At 36.0% G+C, this 21,728-nt stretch overlaps 1 protein-coding gene across 1 annotated transcript in view; it reads left to right on the top strand.

Annotated features, from left to right (window-relative positions):
* LOC123664025 (E3 ubiquitin-protein ligase UBR5) overlaps positions 1 to 21,728 on the top strand; it is a 46,975-nt gene that overhangs the window by 16,641 nt on the left and 8,606 nt on the right. The window contains 22 exon segments of the mRNA XM_045598655.1: positions 2,253 to 2,400; positions 3,001 to 3,144; positions 3,583 to 3,808; positions 5,633 to 5,871; positions 8,304 to 8,494; positions 8,910 to 9,061; positions 9,587 to 9,753; positions 10,127 to 10,372; positions 10,949 to 11,183; positions 11,575 to 11,788; positions 12,632 to 12,833; positions 13,188 to 13,366; positions 13,598 to 13,781; positions 14,545 to 14,699; positions 17,099 to 17,301; positions 17,931 to 18,096; positions 19,067 to 19,216; positions 19,407 to 19,525; positions 19,828 to 19,943; positions 20,303 to 20,436; positions 20,914 to 20,996; positions 21,291 to 21,418. Coding sequence (XP_045454611.1) covers positions 2,253 to 2,400; positions 3,001 to 3,144; positions 3,583 to 3,808; positions 5,633 to 5,871; positions 8,304 to 8,494; positions 8,910 to 9,061; positions 9,587 to 9,753; positions 10,127 to 10,372; positions 10,949 to 11,183; positions 11,575 to 11,788; positions 12,632 to 12,833; positions 13,188 to 13,366; positions 13,598 to 13,781; positions 14,545 to 14,699; positions 17,099 to 17,301; positions 17,931 to 18,096; positions 19,067 to 19,216; positions 19,407 to 19,525; positions 19,828 to 19,943; positions 20,303 to 20,436; positions 20,914 to 20,996; positions 21,291 to 21,418 — 3,781 coding nt within the window.

Raw genomic sequence — 21,728 nt, 5'->3', positions numbered from 1 at the left:
ATCATGTATAATAAATAAAAAACTAAATTTGTGTTACATTTTCACGAATATAACTAGCTTTTACCCGCGGCTTCGCTCGCATTGAATTTTTTTTAGTAAAAAGAAAGCGTAACAAAAGAAAAATTACATTCACATTTATAATATTAGTAGGGATTAGTGATGTGATACAGATATGGATATTTAGTGTCAAGATCTGCTGATACGGATGCGGATCTTTATTTACTCACCCAATTAGTGTCGCCGGTGGCCTTGAAACGATAGTTGACATCACGCCCGCCACAACGACGGGCAGGACTAAAGTTGCCAGATCGAAAGACCCTATTTAATATCAGAGAAAAAACAATTTTTGGGATATTGGGTCTTTGGCCGGGAGAAAAAAAAATTAAATTAAAGTTAATACATATATTTTTAAACCAACATTTAACGTTATTATTACATTGTCCGCTGCCGATACCAATGTCTATATAAATAAACAGTAACAAAAAAAAAAAAAAATAGTTTTCTCATTACTTATATATTATCGTATTATCAATAATAATCAACGAAATTGAATAAAGTAATTTATTTTATAGCTTTCCACATGTAATTTCTGTTACTTTTAACAGATTTTACCATTTCTGTGATTTTTCACTATTTAACTTGTAATCCAAACAATACCTCAATGTTGAGTGAAATTATTACCTCTGTTTTTATTAAATCCATAGAATGTTCAGTAAACTAAACACTCTACCACAATAAGCATTGCTTACTGGAATAGCACTAAACACAATTTTTTTAAATAATTTTTTACCTTATTGCACCTACTAATAAAATAGGCCCATATTTTGTCATTGGACATATGCATTTTTCCTTCTGAGATTAATTTAAATTAAAATTTTCTTTTAAAAAAACAATAAAAATTATCCAATTCATCATTATTGATATCATTAGAAATGTTCAATTTTTCTACTAGATCCAAGAGCTTGAGAGCATTTGAGACAGAGCATTCCATGAGAACAAAGTCACCTTTTTTAGTGAAAATTGGGAGTCTTTTATAGAAGGTGTTCTCTCTGAAATAAAATAGTTCTTCTAAGTACTCAATAGCTCGTTTGAAAAACTACTCTACTTCTTTATGAAATTGTCCCTTTTCAGCATCGGATACTCTAATTGATACAGATCTGTTCTTACTGCTATAGAATTTATCTTGCATTCGGCCTTTGAGTTGGTAGTAGCTTTCTCATTACAGTATCTTCTTTTTTATACTTATAGACGGTCGCAACACCAGAAGCATCGCAAACGCGTTCCTAACCCTACCCCTAACCCCCCTCAGGATATCTTACTCACCACAGAAACACAACACTGCTGGAAATTAGTATTATTTAGCTGTGATCAGTATTATTAGGAAATACCTTGAACTTAATAATACTGATCACAGCTAAATAATTCCTTTTCCTACTACTAGTATGATCCAAGCCAAGTTCCACATTTTGAGTAGGATATTTCCTGATGTGCTCTACCTCAGTTGCAAACAACATGCCAATACTGCTGGAGCGCCGTTAGGCAACGTTCCGTTTGACGAAAATTCGGAACTTAAAATTATTGTTTTCTTAACTGAAGTTGTTTTTCGAGACTTTTTTTCACTGTCGGGAGTCGGGAAGGTATACAAAAAATTCTGGAAAATCCCGCCGAATCTCGACCATCAGGCAACCCTAGGCAGTATTGCGCGCGTATTACTTTTGTTTAGCAACCAGGTCCAGGTAACGTCGAGCATCTAAAAAACTTAATAAACCGCGATAAAATCCGAAAGAGTTGTTTCAATAAAAAAAAGTTATTTGTTTTTCATTTTCTTATATTTATAAAAGTAATGTCATAGCTTTCTATGTGCAATAGGGATATCATATGATAGTTGATTTAGTATATTTCAGTTACTATTAGTATGATAACTTACAAGAATATATGTTTGCAATAAAATGTGCAAAATATTTTTTAATTATAGTACTTAATCACACAATCTAAGTTATTATGCAGCATTTTATCCTGTCAATTAAATTTAATTTTAATAATTAATAAAAGATCCGTATAAGATCCGCGAGAAAAGTGACGGATACGGACCTCATTTTTCCGCGGATATCCGCGTATACGGATACGGGTACGGATATCAGGAACATCACTAGTAGGGATACATGTTTTGTAAATCTTTACTTTAAATATGTTAGAATTGTATTAGTGAAATAGTCTGGTGTCTAATGGGTTTCATTCTAAATTTTTTTCAGTCGAAAATGCTTCAATGCCTAATATACCGACTGGTACAAGTGGTAGCGGGGCAAGTGCTGAAGAAGCAGTGCCAGCTCTCTCCTGGCCTCCAGAAACATTTGAAGCGTCTGGAGATGAAGATAGTCTGATGGGACTAACCAATAACGGGTAAATAATATATATTTTTAAAGTGAAACTTCTTTAGGCTCATGATGGGTAAAAATTGAGACGTGTAACGCGGCAACGTGTGACGCGTCAGTACTTGGATGGGTGACCACCTGGTTTATAACATGTTGAATATACCGGTTCTCGTCCTATGACCGAAGTTAGCTACGTCGGGCGCGGTCAGTACTTGGATGGGTAACTGCCTGGGAACACCGCGTGACGCTGGCTTTTTGTTTTTTCTTTATTTTTATTTTTCAATTAGTTTGCCAAGTTTCACTTCTGACTGTGTACTTTGTACGCACGCAATTTTTTTTTATACAACTATATCGGCAAGCGTATGGCTCATCAATGGTAAGCGATTAACGTAGCTTATAGACCCGCAATACCAGAAACATCGTAAGTGCGTTGCCGATCATACCCCAAGAGCTCTGGCTACCCTACCACAGGAAAACAACACTACTTGAAAGCTGTATAATAAAGATGATGTCTTCTTGTATTAGGTCTAGGTACTTCCCCAGTCGGGCTGTTCCAGATTTTGAGCAGATTTTTCCTGCTCATAATAAAAAAAAAGGGATATATTATACAAGCTGATTTTATTTCTAGAAAAATGACAAGTGGCAGCAATAACGGAGGCAGTGCAGTCAGTGCCGACCCAGCAGAGCGTCGAGGAAACGCACTAGCAGCTCTCCGTGCTTTATGCGAGAGCCCGGCGCTACAACCCTACTTGATGCAACTGCTTACTGCCAAGTAAATTTTCTCTTATAGTAATGATTATTACAAAATTTTAAAACTAAATTTTCGTTTTCTAACTTCTTCTTCTTTTAGAATTGGACTCCTATAGGAATTATAAACCAATTGTGTATCAACATATATTTTGAAGCAAGAAACGGTGCAATGTTGTTTAATATCACGATAACAATTTAACTTGTAACAACCAACTGCTGGTTATAGACCCCTTTCTGCATGTACGAGAAAGATCAGAGTATAATCCACCACTCTGCTCCACTGTGGGTTGTCGGATATATTCCCAACTATGAGTAACGATCGCTATCAGGTTTACATGATAACAACCGGGACCGACGGTTTAATGTGCTCTCTGAGGCATAGTGGGGCCATCCAAACCGGAAACAAATATTTAGTTATACAACTTATAAAAGTTGTTTGTTATATGAAATGTCAATTCAGGGATGGCATGGGACAGACTCCTCTGATGGCAGCGGTAGCGGAACGCGCCTACCGGGCAGCACTCGTGCTCTTGGACTCAATCCGTGCGTGCCCAGATGCAGACGAGGCACAGCGCTCGGCGGCTATCTTCCCGCCCAATGCGCATCCAGATCATTCACCTCTACTCGTGCTTTGCTGTAATGATACTTGCAGCTTCACGTGGACTGGACAGGATCATATAAATCAGGTATGTGTTATCAGATGTGTGCAATTGTAGTCAAGTGTAGGTCTCATTTATGTATATTCTATTTTTTTGGAAGAGTCTTAAATAGTAAACAAATATGGCGTACTTCCGACCACAGACAATGAGTAAATATTGTAAGTATAGTAAAGTGACACAAAGAGCAAATGAATGAACAATATTAATAAGCCATAGACGAATATAAAATTCATTTTATGTTCAAATATTTAACGCTAACATATGCTAAAATATTTCAAAACCTAATAATATATTGAATATTTTTGCTAAGAATTATGAGAAGTACAGTATTACGAAAAAAAAAAAAATTAATCGATCATCGAGCATAAAAGGCAACAAATTTATATTTCGTTTATGTAAAAGGGTCGGTAAAAAAGACGTCAAGAAAAAAATTCGACCCTATTAGTATTATTGTCACATTATTTGTATTCACTATAAATATAAAGCCTTGCGCCGGCGGTACACTCTCTGTGACATGTAAACAAAAGGATTGATAACACTGTTGCTCACGTAGCTCTCATTGGGTAATCCTAAGTCTCATACTTAAGTATGTCCCACCAAATTTTCCTGTGAACTACAATAAACTTTTATGGCAATACTATGTGCTATACTTTTATATTATATGGATAGTGCTAAAAATGTTCAGAGTGAAATTGATATTCAGAAATATTCATAATATAAAATAAAACCTTTACAATAAACACTTTACTATAAAATATTTACATTTATAATATTTTGTCAGCATATTTTACGCTCAACATTAAAAAAAAAAAAACAATATCTAAAACATAATAACAAATCGCTTTACGGTAACATTGTTTTATAACTTACTAACAAATTATGATTCGTGAAAATTTAAAATATAAGTAAAATAAGTCCATTTTATCGCTCATGCCGTTCATTCTCTTATACTCATTCACCTCTATAAATATTATGACCACATCCGTATTTGCGTCATAAAAAAAGATATTAAAATGTCATTTTCGAAAATATTAATTATCTGTACGCTCGAAATCCGTATTTTAATTTTTTTTTTTTTTTTTGTGTTTAAAATGATAAATTAATATTTGTTTTTAGTGAAATAAATAGTAAAATGGAGTTTTACAGGTGTCCGTAAGCTAATGTGTTGTGAAAGTGAGTGATAATGCGGAAAAAACGTGAATTACGATTGACAGGGGTTTGTTTACCAAATAAGACTCTTCCAAAAAAAAAAAAAAAAAACGGAATATATGGTCGTAGGTTCTAAAGTTGAGGTGCTATAGTTTATATTCTAATACAGTTGTGTCAATTCAATTGTCTATCAACCTAAATTTCGGAATTTGAATAGATATAATTTCACAATTTTTTATTATAACTGAGATCTATTAAATTAAGAAATATTAATATAATATAATAAAGCATTATTATCCAATATTGCTTGGCTGTGTGGCTACAGCATTAAAGAATATAGCCACCCTCTCTCTTCCCGTGGGTGTCGTAAGAGGCGATTAAGGGATAACACAGTTCTACTACCATCTTGGAGCTTATAAAGCCGACCGATGGCGGGATGACCACCCAACCGCTGGCTTTGAATACACAGGCCGAAGACGGGCAAAAGCGTCTTAGGTGCGACAAAGCTAGCCCTGCGGTCACCAACCCGCCTGCCCAGCGTGGTGACTAAGGGCAACACACATGAGTTCACGCCATTTTTGGCTCGAACTTGTGGAGGCCTATGTCTAGCAGTGTACTGCAATAGACTGAAATGATGATGATAAATTTCCAATATTTTAATAGTGAGAATAGAAATAAAAATATGTAACCCATTTCTTGCAGGATATATTTGAGTGTAAAACTTGCGGACTTACTGGATCTTTATGCTGTTGCACTGAATGTGCAAAAGTGTGCCATAAAGGACACGATTGTAAATTGAAACGCACATCACCTACAGCATATTGTGATTGTTGGGAAAAATGCCGCTGCAAAGCCTTGGTCGGTGGTAACTGGGCTGCACGGTGTGACCTGCTTGCAAGACTCGCTAGAGATACGCAACTTGCGACACACTTTAATTCGAGGTAAATAATGCTAACTAAATGTAAAGTTTTGTAAGCTGATGTGATTGATTTGAGTTTGTACGTTCCTACTTTGTATAAGTGTGCATAGTGTAATCTTATTTTGCATTTACAGTTACGAATAATCGACTTCTATTAAAACAATTGTTTGAAGTACAATCCCTATATTCTATAATTGTGTTTGCTGGCAAACGAAAAAAAACCGACTTCAATGACATCGACAAGTAATATACCGTAGGTAGACGAAAAAATAGTCAAGGAAATAGGCACGGTCAAAGATTACTCCAAAAGTCATAACCAAATCTCGATGAACCATTTTTTAATCAACAATAGTTTATTAAACAAACAAAATATTTACAATTCACAACTTAAGAACTAAATATTTATAGATAGTTTTGGTATAAATATATTCAGAAATATTCATAATATAAAATAAAACCTTTACAATGAACACTTTACCATAAATTATTGACATTTGCAACATTTTGTAAACATTTTTTTTTTTGCGCTCAACATAAAAAAAAAGAAGAAAAAAAAAAACAATTAATAACAAAATACAAATTAATAACAAATCGCTTTACGGTAATATTATTTAACAAGTTATAATTCGTGAAATTTTAAAATATAGTTAAAGAACATGGCCTATTTTATCGCTCATGCTGTTCATTCACTTATTCACTTCTGAATATAAATTATGACCACGTCCCTATTTGCCTTTTAAAAAAAGATACTGAAATGTCATATTCGAAAATATTAGTTATCTGTACTCTCGGAATCTGTATTTTAGTACTTTTTATGTGTTTAAAATAATAAATTGATATTTGTTTTTAGTGAAATAAATAGTAAATGGAGTTTTACAAATGTCCGTAAGCTAATATGTTGTGAAAGTGAGTAATAAATGCGGAAAAAACGTGAATTACGACTGACAGCAGTTTGTTTACCAAATAAGACTCTTCCAAAAAAACGGAATATAGACTCTTGTTTTGACTCAGGATCATAATGGTGAACCCAAGTTCACAATTCGGGCCATAACTTCCTCCTTTTGCCAACAACTCGCGACGACTTTCGACGCGCTCGCGTTTTTGATGCGCCGAAAGCATTCTCGGAACCCATCTTGCACAGACTTTAGTCATGCCAAGGTGTTGATGTAGGATGTTCAAAATGTTTGTGTCTTATACTCCAACTAATGCGTCAAGCTGTTTTTTCTTTAGCCGGGCATATTCCTATACAAGTTTTTCAACTTTTTCGATTATTACTTGCGTGGTACCCACAATCAGCCGTCCAGGTCGGGGGTCGTCTTCAATAGAGTCCCTCCCTTGTTTGAAAAGGGCATGCCATTTATATCATGGTTTTCCTAGGAGCGGAGTCTCCATAAACAGCTGACATTTCTTGAAAAATGGTTTGAGGTGTCTTTCCTTGTTTGGTGAGAAACTTAATGACTGTACGATCTTCAATTTTCTCTATAGTGGCTAGTTTCTTCCCGATTGACTTGTTTACTCGTTTATAACTCAAAAGCTAATGAATGAACGATTAGGCTGAAACTTGGTATTTGTATTGTATTGTATTGGGCTCGGTTTTCCGCATTTAGACGCAAAGGTGGTCCATTATGCGTGAAAAGAGGGCTGACTAGTTCAGCCAGCCCAGCTCCTTCCAGAAGCTCAGAAGCCTCCGGGGGCGTTTACAGGCTTCTCGGAACGTCCTTATTTCCTTAAGGATGGTAGCCCGATGTACGGCCACTCCCTCGCATTCCAGGATTACGTGGGCGGCTGTTTCTTCAGCAGCCAGACAGCCCCTGCAGAGAGGGCTGTCTGTTGCATTCATGATGAATAGGTGGTGATTAAGTACCATGTGGCCGGTAATCGTGCCAACAACTATTCTGATGTCCAGACTGTTAAGACTGAGCAGTCGGCACGCTAGGTGCGGTGATACTTCCGTGAGTATCAATTTGGACTGTCTACAGCCGGTTTGGTTTGCCCAAAGGGCATTGTGATTTGCACGTGTACGTTGCCTTACCCACGAGCGCAGTTGTCCAAATGGTAGCGGCAGTAGGATGGTTGGGCCGGCAACCTTTGTATTGGACCCCTGTCTTGCAAGCTCGTCGGCAGCATCATTTCCGTGCGATCCACTATGTCCTTTTATCCACTGGAGGATTACCTCATTATGTGAGGCTAATACTTCCAGGGTTTGATGACATTCGTATATAAGACTAGAGTTGGTCGAATTGCTCCCTAGTGTCTTAAGTACGGCCATGCTGTCCGACAGAATACGGATGTACAGAATACTGAAACTTGGTATATGTACTAACAATGACTCACTCAATTAGCGCCTACCTGGATGAGTAAACTCATCCTCGCCAACTCCGCCATTCCGCGAACTTTTTGACCTCCCCTCGTATATTAATAATAAAATGATTCTTGAATGATTTATTTGTATAGGGGCGAGTCGATCCTGCTCTTCCTAGTGCAGACAGTGGGGCGGCAGGCGGTGGAGCAGCGCCAGTTCCGCGCCGGCGGCGGGCGGGGCCGAGGCCCGCGCAAGCAGCCCGGCTCCGACGCGGAGGTCGACGTGCCCGACCACGACTTGGAGCCGCCGAGGTTTGCGCGGCGCGCCCTCGTGCACCTATTGGGTAATACTCGACACCTGTGCTATGTTATTCATCTGCTTATTGATCTGTATGTGATAATCTAGCTGTGCTTTTTGCAGTAGTGTAGTGTAGACAAATATAGACATGGGCGAACATAGTTACGATCTAACCATGCAGTTGTTTAGACCCTTTGTTTGAGCTTAGATGTGATAAAATTATATGTATAGTCTGTGGACAGGTACAGACTTTAGTCTGGGGGTATCAGTAGATCCTTTTAAATGCGAGGCCTTATCCAATATCCTACTACTGCCTCGGTATTATCTAGAAATTCTGGAACCTATCAGAATATGGATTAAGATTTAGCCTTTTTTAGTCCCAAACTGACTTCATTATTTACATATAAAATTTCATCAAATATGTTCTTAGAATGCAAGTAATTTATCATTGCCTTTTTTAGGTGACTGGCCGGCAGTAGAAGCAGCAATTATGTGTGGCTCAAATGGATACAATGACAGTGACAGCCGGGCTAGCAGCCCTGGTCCTAATCAATCTGGAACTACACTGTTAGATAAATTTACACATGCACTGATTGTGAAATGTACTAATGAGGTAAAAATATATAATCTATACATATAATAAAATGGTAGGAAAGTCAAAACTGTACATTGAATATTTTTTTAAAGAATACTTGGGGTGTGATCTAAAATCGACACCAAAGTCAAAAATATGGTTTTTAGAATTTTTGTCTGTTTGTCTGTATGTATTTCTGGGATAAACTCAAAAAGTACTGTATGGATTTACTTCAAATTTGGCACGAATATGATTAAGAAGTCGGGTCAACATATAGGCTACAATATTATCACGCTATCACTCACCTACGGGGAACGAGCAGTGAACCTTTATTTCCTCAACGCATTCTGTAACAATGTGTAATCTAAAGATGCATATTTGATGTTGTTATTATGTTAATAACCATGCTATAAGCTAGCTTCACACTATAAATAAATACATTCTGTAGTATATTAGTATCAGCATTGCACCCGTGCGAAGCCGGGGCGGGTCGCTAGTCACTATTAATTAATCTCTGTTTCATAATTCATAGAATATTTATGTAACTAAATTTGTTTATTCCAGATGCTAGATACACTACTGCATACTCTGATCAGAGAGCAACAGAATGATACAATACCGGGTCGCGCCGAGCGTGCTCGTGAAGTTACACGACGATTCGTTCGTTCCGTTGCTAGGATTTTCGTTATTTTCAGCGTGGAGATGGCTCCAGGCGCAGCTAAGAAAAAGGGGTAAGTAATATTTTAATCGACTTACAAAAAGATTATTATTTTAGAAGACATAGAAACTCAATGTGATACACTATATGTGATACAATATACATATATACAATAGATCGATCCCTAATGAGCTTAATCAAGAGTTATTAATTTTAACTTACAGTATTCAAGCCACTAAGAATGTAATGTGTATCACAGTACATAAAAGGATATATTTTATCAGTAAAAGATAGTTCAGTTTTTTTATTCTATTAGATGAAGATATAAAAATATTGGTAATAAAAGATTATTTATTAAATATTCAATATTACTGGCTCTGTAGGTCATATGTTTTATTATAAATATTTGTTTGTACTTTTCATAGTACAAAATTTATTTTTTCTAGGCCTCTGTCGATCACATCGTCGTTGGTCCGTTGCCGCCGAGTATTTGCGGCACTAGTTGCCCTCGCAGTAGAAGAATTAGTGGAGGCAGCAGATGCGTTACTCGCTCCAGTGCGTTTGGGTGTAGTACGCCCAACTGCGCCTTTTCCTCTTGCAACTACCTATGTGGATTTAGTTAATGGAAGCGAAGATTTGTTTGGAGTGGAACCTTTATCAACAGGACATTCACGACATCCACATACGCGCAGGTTCGTTATTTGTAAATTCTATGAATATTCATACTACCACAAGATCAACAAATTTATTTCTGCCTAAAGAGATGAAGAGATGTAAGAGGATACGATCGGCAATGTGATGTTGTGCTTTGTCTGCTTAAAGGTCTTTTTTATATTATAACTAGCTGTGCCCGCGACTTCGTCCGTCATCATACAAAAAGTTATTGTTAAATTTGTAGAGTTATAAAATAAATTCTAAAATAAAAGTAATCAAGTTTTTTTTTATTATATCAGCTATCTGCCTGTGAGTCCCAAGTAGTAAGGTCCAGCCGTTGCAGAGATTAGCCAGAACAAACAAACATACAGACAGACAGACAAGAATTGTAAAAAATGTTATTTTGGTATATGTACCGTGTATACATCCATATGCATTTATTAAAAGCGGTTATTTTAACATTACAACAGACACTTCAATTTTAATAATTTGTATAGATGTATAGATAAAAGCTATCAAGAAGTCCAAGAATTCATGTTTAGAGTTTTATGTTTCACTAATTTTTCTTTCTCATACTTAACATATTATATACATAGGTTTTTCTTTTATTTTAGAGAATCGAACGTCGCTGGAGGCCGTGGGGCTGCGACTGGGGGCACGTCAATGGGCAGTTCCACTCTCGTGCCCGATCGATCATCAACACCAGTAGCAGTTGAGTATCCTGAAGATGTTGCCGGAGAATCACTCGGTGCAGATGATGACGCATCAGAAACTGATGAACCTAATATTTCTGCACCTGCAGCGCCGGCTGAATCTCAGCACCATGATGATCCAATGGGTGATAGGTGAGTGATTACATTGCTAACTGGCTGACCTGACAGACGTAGTCTTGCCCTGCGATCTGTGACGCATGAAGTTTAAGTAATCGTTATTTTGCCGAAAATTTTGCAGTTTTCAGCACAATTTTCTTATCTGTTCATTCCATAAGAACCTTCTACAAAAAGAGAATTATTAGAAGAAACATGAAAAAAAAAAATTGTTAAATTAGTCGAGCCCTCCTTGAGTTTTGCACTAAGCAACATTAATTTATGTAAATATGATAGTTTTGTTAGTAAACAAAATTTGTAGATGAGCTAAAGAAACATAACTTTATAAAAGAAAAGAAAACTAAATTTCATTTTATTTAACAAGGAAATATCAAAATGAAGATAATAATGAAATTCCATTAAAATTGCACAAGATTTTTTTTTTAAATCACAAAATAACTTCTCACAGAGGACAAGAACAACATGTAGTTGTAGAAAACGGCACTGAGCGAGTTGAAGGTGGTGAAAGTGAGAGTGAGCTAGACCTTTTGGCTGAAGTTGAGACCGAAAGTGACTCAGATGATCAGGACAATGCTGAATCTGCTCAACGTAGTGTGCAGACCGGAGCTACGCAGGGATCCGATGCTGGTAAGTGAATTGTTTTTAATTATGTTTGAATATATTGTTATAAAATAATAATTATATAAAATAATGTACAGTACTATGATGAAATCTTCCTACCATATCGATGGCTCCTAAATATACTGAGTCAACTCTACTTTTAATAACTTTATTTTTTTCTTACATAGGTAGATAGGAAATCAAGTAAATGTTATTAATATCTTAAAAAATTAAATTATCAAAAGTTGTTAGTTGACTCAGTATACTTAGGATCCATCGATATGTACACACATATTTTGACACCTTAGTGGTTTATATTTTAAAGCTATAACCAATAAGTATTACTTCCTAATAATAAATTATAAAAATCTGATTTAATATTTATAAGTGTTCATTATTACAAAATAAAAATAACTTTTTGCCCACAAAAATAAACCCGACTTCAACTAAATCAACTAGTAATTCAACATAGGTAGATTTAAAAAAATAAAATAAAGTAAATACTCATATTAGAGATAACTCAAAAATTACATGTCACTTGATAGTCAAATTTAAATAGAACCATGTGACAAGCTCCAGATTTCGATTTAAAAAAGAATCATTGAAATCGGTTCACCTAATAAAAAGTTTTGAGGCACACATAAACAAATAGTTGAATTGATAATCTCCTCCATTTTTGATGTCGGCTAAAAAACGTCCTTTATTTAATTATATTATTAGAACCTACTAAAAGTACTTTAAAATTCATATTAAACATAGCAATGGAGAAATTGTCAGACACTGTAGTGAATTATTAAATAACAAAAAAATGCTATTTGAGGGCTTCGGCCTTCCTTATTACTATTGAAATTATCTGGTCCACCGTGACAGGCATAGCTTCAATGCTGCTGTATCCAGAAGACGAGAGCGGAGACTCGACGCAGCCTGAGGACGAAGATTCTGAAGCTGGTGAAACTGATGAACAAGATGCTGAAGCTGAGTTACCTCTGCACGAAGGAGAACCTCTAGAACGAAGGTCTGCACCACCGTCGAGACCAAATCTTGCACCGCATTCAATGCAATGGGCTATTCGGTGAGATCATTTTTATGACAACCAGCTACTCTAGCATCTATGCATTTCTACATTTTGTGAAACTTTAAAGGATGCCTATAAAATCATGATCGTCTGTTCCTAAATTAAGCTTGTGTTATTGGTAACATCCAACTAGTATAGCCACATATTTATTAAGACCCAGACTCGGGATGGGAATCGAACCCACAAACCCTAGAGCTGAAAGCACAAAAACAAACTGTGCCAACGAGCTAGCAATAAATAAAAAAGTAATCTAGTTGTATAAATTTGTTTCATATCTAGTTTTGTTTTAATAAGGTATGAATAAATATTTTTCACCTCAAAATTTCATGTATATCTGTATATTTTAAGCAGTTCCCGCGAGACTACACGAGGAACGACGAGCGGCACGGGTGGAGTAAGGCTCACTGGCAGCTCGTCGCTCGTGTTCATTGACCCGTCGTCTCTGCGCCGCTCCACCGCCGCTGCGGCTGCCGGCGCTCAGGACCCGCATTCCACATCCACTACGGCGTCGTTCCTGGCTAGAGCATTTGGTGAGTTGAAAAATACATTATTTGTATTTTACTAGCTGATACTTTCTATTGCTGCTCGATATGTAGCATAAGCATAAACGATGGCTGCACCTTTTACTAATTTCATTAATTTACGTTCTGTTATTATGTAATACTTTAAAAGTGTTCGACTGCTGAAGAAATATAAAAATAAATATTAAATAACTGCATTCTATATTATTTTTTTAGTATGAAATAAAAACTGTTTTTAAGGAATCGTGGTACGCCAAATTGCTGACTTACTTTGGGAATATGAACGTATCACGCTACCGTTGCCGCGCATGTTGCCTTTGGCATACCGCGAGGCGTTGCGCTTGCAATGCTATCTCGAAAGACAACTCAAACAAACATGGGATTGGTTGGTAACAGTCATGGACGCAACTGAAGCACAACTTAGGTAATTATCAACTACTTTACTACCCCCAGCTTATTTCAAAAGTTTCATATATAATAATTGTACTCTCTCAATAATTCATTGATTCTCTGAATGGTTAATTGTATATATATATATATATATATATATATATATATATATATATATATATATATATATATATATATATATATATATATATATATATATATATATATATATATATATATATATAATCCTATACTATTACATTTATTGTTTATTGTTTATATTACATACATTACAATTTGATCTACGCACAATTTATACTTACAATATTATGACGTCTTCACACCACTACATTTTTCAACATATCGAGCACACTCTCAATGACGCCGGCATCGCTATGGTGAATGGCCATCTTGAGACTTTACTCAAGGATTTTCTTGTCCATCGTCTCCGCTGCCCTCGCCACAAAGCGACGAATTACGTCGTCACGGTCGTCGGTGTAATAGACACAGGTGTTGGTGTGTCTAGTCACCGCGACTACAGCGTACGAAACGCTGTCGTGGATCCTCCTTGAGCCTCCTTGTATTTCCCTTCCTATTTCCTATCTGGAGGACGATGACCTCCTCATAGTTCTGGCCCTGCGCCTCATGGATGGTTAAGATGATGATGCTTAATTGTATATTTGAAATTTATAAAATTAACAGTATTATTACCTTTTTACCAGAAAAAAATTAACGAATGACTTTTTAAGAAAAATTTAGTAACACTAAAATATCTAATCACTGTAAATTGGTTACAGATTTGGTGCATCACTCACTTCTAATAATGCCAGCTCTTCTACTGGTGAAAGTCGTTCTTCAGCACCAGCCACTAGACGAACTACGTCATTTACATCTCCAGCGACAAGGATAATTGGTTTTTCTGAGGCTCCTCGTGCAAGAGATAGGGAACAAGGTATTTCTTTTACTATTAAATATGTAGTTTATAACAGTTACAGAGATTACAAGTTTAATTAAAAGTAAAAGTTTTATTGATCTATTTTTATTTATTTAACAATTTATGTACACTAGGAGGAATAGAAAGAGAAAGGAAATAGGTCTTATAAACAATGCTGGTACAAAGGCACTACTTATCCAATGATGGAATCTCTTCCAGTAGTCCTGCAACAGGAAACTTATAAAACAGTCAGAAAATTAGCATGTACAATCTAAACGTATTTAATAAATACATAATTATACAATATATAAATGCACACATATATAATAATGTATACACACATAGATACAAATAATATGATACTTATACATACACGCATACACATATACGATACATAATATAATACATACGATAATATATTCCAATATGCACAAGGACACAAACGCCGAGTTGCACGAAAAGAAATTAAAATTTAAGTAGTGATTAAACTAATTTAATCGCAAGGATTGTATGAAATTCTTGTGATTAAATTAGTTTAATTTCCACTTAAATTTTAATTTTGTTTCCTGCAACTCGGCGTTAATTAAATTGATTTTAGACTAGGATAGATTAAGGTAAAGTCTGTTTAACGAGAAGAGATATTAAACGTAAACAAAACCCATCATTTTTTTGTAGCGACGACGGAACAAACAAAATATAGTCTATCTCTTTCTATCTTGTTTGTTTGCTATCTGCTGCATGTCTCCCTGCAAGGTCGAACGATATTTTAACTGGCTTTGAAAACATCGGACCGCAGACGGCCCTCTGATTTTGTATTATTTATTTTTATTTCATTCTGTGTCCTGAAGCGCTCGGGATGATTTTTATATTTTGATAATTATTATTTAAGGGGTATCAAATCTTATATAATTGGTATCTCGGCTCGTTGAACGCACTATAGAATTTTCTCACTCTTTTCTTAAATAGCGATAGTGTTTTGCAATCGCGAATTTCATATGGTAGGGAATTCCAAAGTCTTACAGAATGTACTGTAAAGGAGTAAGAATAAAAATCGGTACGGTGGGCATCTGAAGAAGAGAACGTTTAAGAGATCTACACGGAGAATCATCATCGTGAGAGAAAGAAAAGCGGTCCCGTCGATACGAAGGAGAACAAGGATTAAAAGAGTCTTAAAAAGGAAACAAAGTATTCTAAAATTTTAACGATGGCGGATAGGTTTGAGGTGCTTACGAAAGTGACTTACATGATCATATTTTTTTTAAGCCGAAAATGAAACGCAAGCATAAATTTTGTAGTCGCTCAAGCCTGTTAAGTAATTCTTCGGTGTCATCTAAACAAGTGACATCGGCGTAATCAATGATCGGATGTATGAGAGCTTGCACGAGAGAAACTTTAGAGTCTTGAAGGGTAAAAAATTTTGTAGTGCTTTTAGAGAATGGAGCAAAAAGTATACCTTACGACTGATCTCATTGATATAAGCATTCCAGTTAAGATTAGAGTCAAAAACAACACCTAAGTTCTTAGCCGAGCTGGAAAAAGTAATAGGAACGCCGTCGACAGTAATAGGGGGTAGTTCAGCTATGTCAAATCGAGAGCGAATGCGTTTACTACTTATGATTAATGCTTTAGTCTTTCCCGGGTTAACAGTAAGACCGAAACTATAAGCCCATTCAGTAATACGCCTTAGGTCATCATTGATGGAGATAATAGCAGACGCGACATCATATAACTTACAATGGCGATATATTTGCAGTCCGTCAGCATATAAGTGGTATTTGGAAGATATGACCTTAGTGATCGAGTCAATAAAAACTGAAAAAAAGAAGAGGGAAAAGTACGCCACCTTGGGGAACTCCCACAGTAAGATTGCACCAGTTGGAATACGATGTATTTACTTGAACACGATGTGAACGATTCCGAAGATAAGATTCAAACCACGCTAACGCGCATAAAGAAGTATTAATAGATTTTAGTACGCCAAGAAGGATGTCGAAGTCGATAGAATTGAAAGCATTACTAAAATTTGGAATTGGAAATTGGATTGTAAGCGATTTATTCTCCATGGCTAAGCGAATGTCATCAGTTACGTCAATAAAAGCCGTCGATAAAGTTGTGCTATGGCCTGGACGAAAGCCAGATTGATATGAATTAAGAAGATCATTAGAGTATAAAAATGAAGAGAACTGCTTTTATTTTATATTATGAATATTTCTGAATATTTCTGAATATCAATGTGACAATAATACTATTAGGGTCGACTTTTTTTTTCAGACAGAGGCCGTATTGTGTTGTAAATTTTATTTGTGACGTCTTTTTTATCGATAAAAATAATAATTTAGAAGCATCGTAGTTCATTTAAAATATTTAAAAAAATTAAATTAGCTATATCTTAAATCATTAAAAATAATATATTTTAGGGGTGGAGGCTGGAAGCGCTCGAAGAGAATTCTTAGCGTACTGTTTGTCGCTCCTGAGAGCGCACAGTGCGGAACACGCGGAGCAACTGCCCGTGCTCGACGTGGCGGCTCTCAAACACGTGGCGTACGTCTTGGACGCGCTCGTGTACTACATGCGAGCGGCCCAGCCGCAGCCGCACCACCACCAGCACCTCTGGACCGCGGTGTGTATATCTTATATGCACAGCAGAATCAATTTTGTTCAAAATCTGGAGCAGTCCGTTTGAGGAAGTATCCTCAACCTTACAGAAGGTCACAACTAAATAACAGTGCTTTTGAATAGTGTTGTGTTTCTGTGGTGAGTAAGTTGGCCAGAGTTCCTGGGGAGCATATGCAACACGCTTGCGATGCTTCTCATATTGCATATATAGGCTATGTAGTGTGTTGCATATATAGTATATGTAGTTGTTTAAAAAATTCAATTTTCTTTTTATATTATGTATATTATGTTTGTGGTGCTGTTCTAAGCAACTGGTAGTTCGGATGTTAAAAAAATTCTATTTAGCCAAGTGATTTTTAAATTATACTCTATGTATACTTGTGTAAAGGCAAAACTAAGTGAGCTGCAATTTTACAAATCACCCAAGTGAAATAACAGTCTTTATTGCTGTAGATGATCTTAGTTTAATTTTTATAATCTGAGCTTAAAAAAGTTAATTTTTGACTGATGAGAATTTGCTTTGACACCCTTCAGTTGATTATTAACGAGGTTGATCTTTTTGTATCTGTGTATATTTTTTGTATTTTAGAAGATTTTAAATGTTTCTTAATTTCATAAATTTTTTTTAATTAGGATGAAAATGAAAATGAAGAGGGCGAAGAGGAAATGGTAGTGGGGGGTGGTGCCGCAGCGGAATCAGACAACGAAACGGACGGCGCTAGAGGTCGAACACACGCTTTCTTCCAGCGCTCGGACTCTACTCTGTGTCTTGGCTGTCCACCACCTGATCCATTTAATAGTAAGTACACTAATGTTTCTAAAGCATTTGACAATGTATATGATGTGCTGTGTGGTTACGGCATTAAGAATATAGCCACTCCCTCTCTTCTCGTGGGTGTCGTAAGAGGCGACTAAGGGATAACACAGTTCCACTACGACCTTGGAACTTAAAAAGCTGATAGATGGCGGGATAACCATCCAACTGCTGGCTTTGAAATACACAGGCCGAAGACGGGCAGCAGCGTCTTCGGTGCGACAAAACCAGCTCTGCGGTCACCAACCCGCCTGCCCAGCGTGGTGGCTATGGGCACGCCATTTTTGGTGCCAACTTGTGGAGAACTATGTCCAGCAGTGAACTGTATTAGGCTGAAATGAATGATGATAAATGTTGTCCCATTCATTACTGGGCAGATGTGATTTATACGATACTTCATTGTTGGTTGGTTATACAGATATATATAGAGGAAAATCTACCGATACATAAATAATACTGCTTTCAAGCAGTGTTGTATTCTTGTAGTGAGTAAGGTGACCACAGCTCCTGGGGTAGGGTCGGCAACGCGCTTGTAATGCTTCTTGTGTTACAAGCCTCTAAAAGCTATGGTAATTGCTTACCATCACGTGAGCTTTTATCACATAGTTCTTTTTCACTTAAAATCACTTGTGTGGTCAATGTAAAAATTCAAATTTGATATTTTTTATTATTGTTTATAACCGTTTTTAAATGGTATGGCATAATGAACAGTATACTTTTCTTGAAAACTTTCTAATACGAAATGCTTAGACCTTGAAGGTATTACTAACATTTCTCCTGCTACTTATTAAATGTGAATTTACAGTAAAACTGAGTTGTAGTCAAACTCAGGTCTATGTTAACGTAAAGGAGAAATTTTAATACAAAACGTTTTAAATTGGATTGATCAACTATATTTGGACTTTTATTTGGATTTATGAATATAGTAGTAAATAACACAATAATTTTCTCATAGTGACAATGCAAGATGCCTTACCTTTGGCCGATCAGCCTCAGCTATTGCAGCCCAACGCCCGCCGAGAGGAATTGTTTGGCATGCCGCGGCAGCCGGTCACGGTACCCACCTCCGGAGACGGGCCGCCCGGCACTAACAATCCACTAGAAGGTAAAATAAAACTTATAATCCATTTGCTTTAACAGAGGATGATAAAGGAAATTCATTTTGGGATAATATTTAAATTTAGTATGTGTATGTATGAACTTTTTTTGAGTGTTGAACTTGTGTATTTATACATAGGTAAGAAATATCAAATACATCTAGTAATATTTTAATGAATTGTACTGTTTCTTTATAGTGGTACCTCGTCGATTAGGACTGTCAAGCCGTGGTACAGAGCGCGGCTGGTCGCCACCGGCGCGCCCGGCGTCTGCTCCGCCTTCTCACAACCATGCTGTAACTCGAGATGAACCACAGGTAAGATACTATTTTCTACATATACAATATTTAAAAAAAAAATCTGCATGTTTCTAACAGCATCATTTGAGAACGACTCGAAAATTTTGCTAATTATATTTTTCAGATTAAGGTTATAAAAGTTTTAGAAAAAGAATTTTAAGAAAATAAGTTCAAAAGCTTTTTTAGTATTTTCTACTTTTTTGTATTATATCCAGGAAGCCATATAGGGTGGCTAATTGAAGTATTGTTTTATAAAGAGGTGATAAATTCTACATTATAAATTTGTGTTATTTTAATTTGGGTTCAATTATAATTTTTAGGACTTGTCTTGCGCTAAAGATACCGTGACGAAAATGGATATTGACACTGACGGTGAATATTTATCTGATTCTGACTCTAATGAAGCGAGACAAATACCAAGAAAGAAGCATCATAGGTGAGTTACTATCTTTTGGTAAAAAAATATTACATTCAAAAAAGAATTTGATTAAATGTTTTTTTTTTTCCAAATTATCATATTCTCAGATACAGATCTGTCAATAACATTAAATGTAATTGTAGGAAGTTAAATATTTTTTAGAACATTTTTATACGAGAGGGACAAATAACGAAATAGTGTATGTTTTATAGTATCAGTACCAGGATGTTGTATCTTAACAACTTAAAAGTAATCAATGTTTGATTTAAACATTCTGCCGAAATATTGCTAAAGCCGTGCCTATTAATAAATAATTAATGTATGGTGTGAACTCTCATAAAAAGTGATGCTATAATTTTTTTTTTTTAATTACCCAGGCATCCTCATGCGGCAATGAATAGCAACATTCGCCAAGAACCTAATGCTTCCACATCCGAATTTCATACATTAGTTGATACAGCTTGTTCAATTATGGAAACACCACACCAACAGACTGTGTCCCCTTCACCAGGTAAGTACACTTAAATCAAATATTTATTTTACTTTATAAACAACAGTACATAATATGTTGCGCAAAAAGTGGACTTCAAAGTCATAAAGCCTTGTCTACCAGTCGGTCTTGAGATGTATAAGTAACATTTTTGAGGTAGAGGTGTAAAATAAAAATAAGAAACAACAATAATATAAAAAATTACAAAATAAAATTGTTTGTATTAAATAAAAATTAGTTTACGATGGAAGAATTTATACGGTAAAATAACTATACATAGTGTAATTAAAATATTTAATATAAATAATAATTAGGTACTTTGATTCTATGCAACTTTACAGCGATTATAACTTTGAAACACGCGATATTTCGTCGTTGCAGGCGCCCATAGTCGCGGGTCGCGGGTCGCCCCAGTCACTAGTACTGAGTAGGAGTAGAAGTGTTCGTTGTGACCTTGAAAGTTAAAACTCTCTTATTAAAATATGATGTGTTCCCCAGGCCCGAGCAACGCCAGCGCGCCGGCGCCGGAGCCGCGCGCGTCGTCGTCGCGAAGCCCGGGCAAGACCGTTATTGTACGTGCTGTAAGTCACTCCACTTTTTTGGGGGACTTTTTCTTAACAAAAATATTCACAAAACTAATTGGATTTTCAACTCTTTTTATAATTAATAACGAGTATAATTTTTAAAAGTAATTTTTATGTGATACGAGTATCTACGAGTATATATCAATCGTAATGGTAACTTTCTGGGATAGCTATACATATGGTACTAGTATTACAATACGCTTCTAGTATATAAAATGTTTGTTAACTGGCGATAAACTAGTAAGTAGAGAGACGTTTGTCTGTTAGTAAACTAATTTATTGTAATTTCAGGGTGAATTGTTAAGTGTAGCTGATCCTCTTGAATCCCAAGAAATATCTGCGCATGTGACAGTTGAAACGACGGGTCTTCCGTCAACGTCGTTACTCCCTCCTCAAGTACTTACCGCTCCTGCACAGCCGTAAGTAAAATAACAAATTATGGTTTAGCTTAGTTTAAGGTTTCTTGTAACGTCTACAATTCTGTGTAATAAAAAATGGTTCTGGTATAGTTGTGTATATATGGTAGGTATCACTGACCTACACTTTCACTGAATTCGAACATTTAATGGTATGATATACGATAATAACTGATGACTGGTCCTTAGATATTATATTAAAATACAGTTTATATGTTATTTTCAAAAGAGTAACTGTAGAGTTTCTTGACAGTTCTTCTCTGCAGAATCTACATTCCGAACCAACGAGGTAGTCATTAAAAAAATAATCACT

Source organism: Melitaea cinxia, chromosome 2 (assembly GCF_905220565.1).
Source record: "Melitaea cinxia chromosome 2, ilMelCinx1.1, whole genome shotgun sequence".
NCBI classification, from domain to species: Eukaryota; Metazoa; Arthropoda; class Insecta; order Lepidoptera; family Nymphalidae; genus Melitaea; species Melitaea cinxia.
The sequence above is the reverse complement of the archived record's forward strand: the minus strand, read 5'-3'. Positions and strand labels throughout refer to the sequence as shown.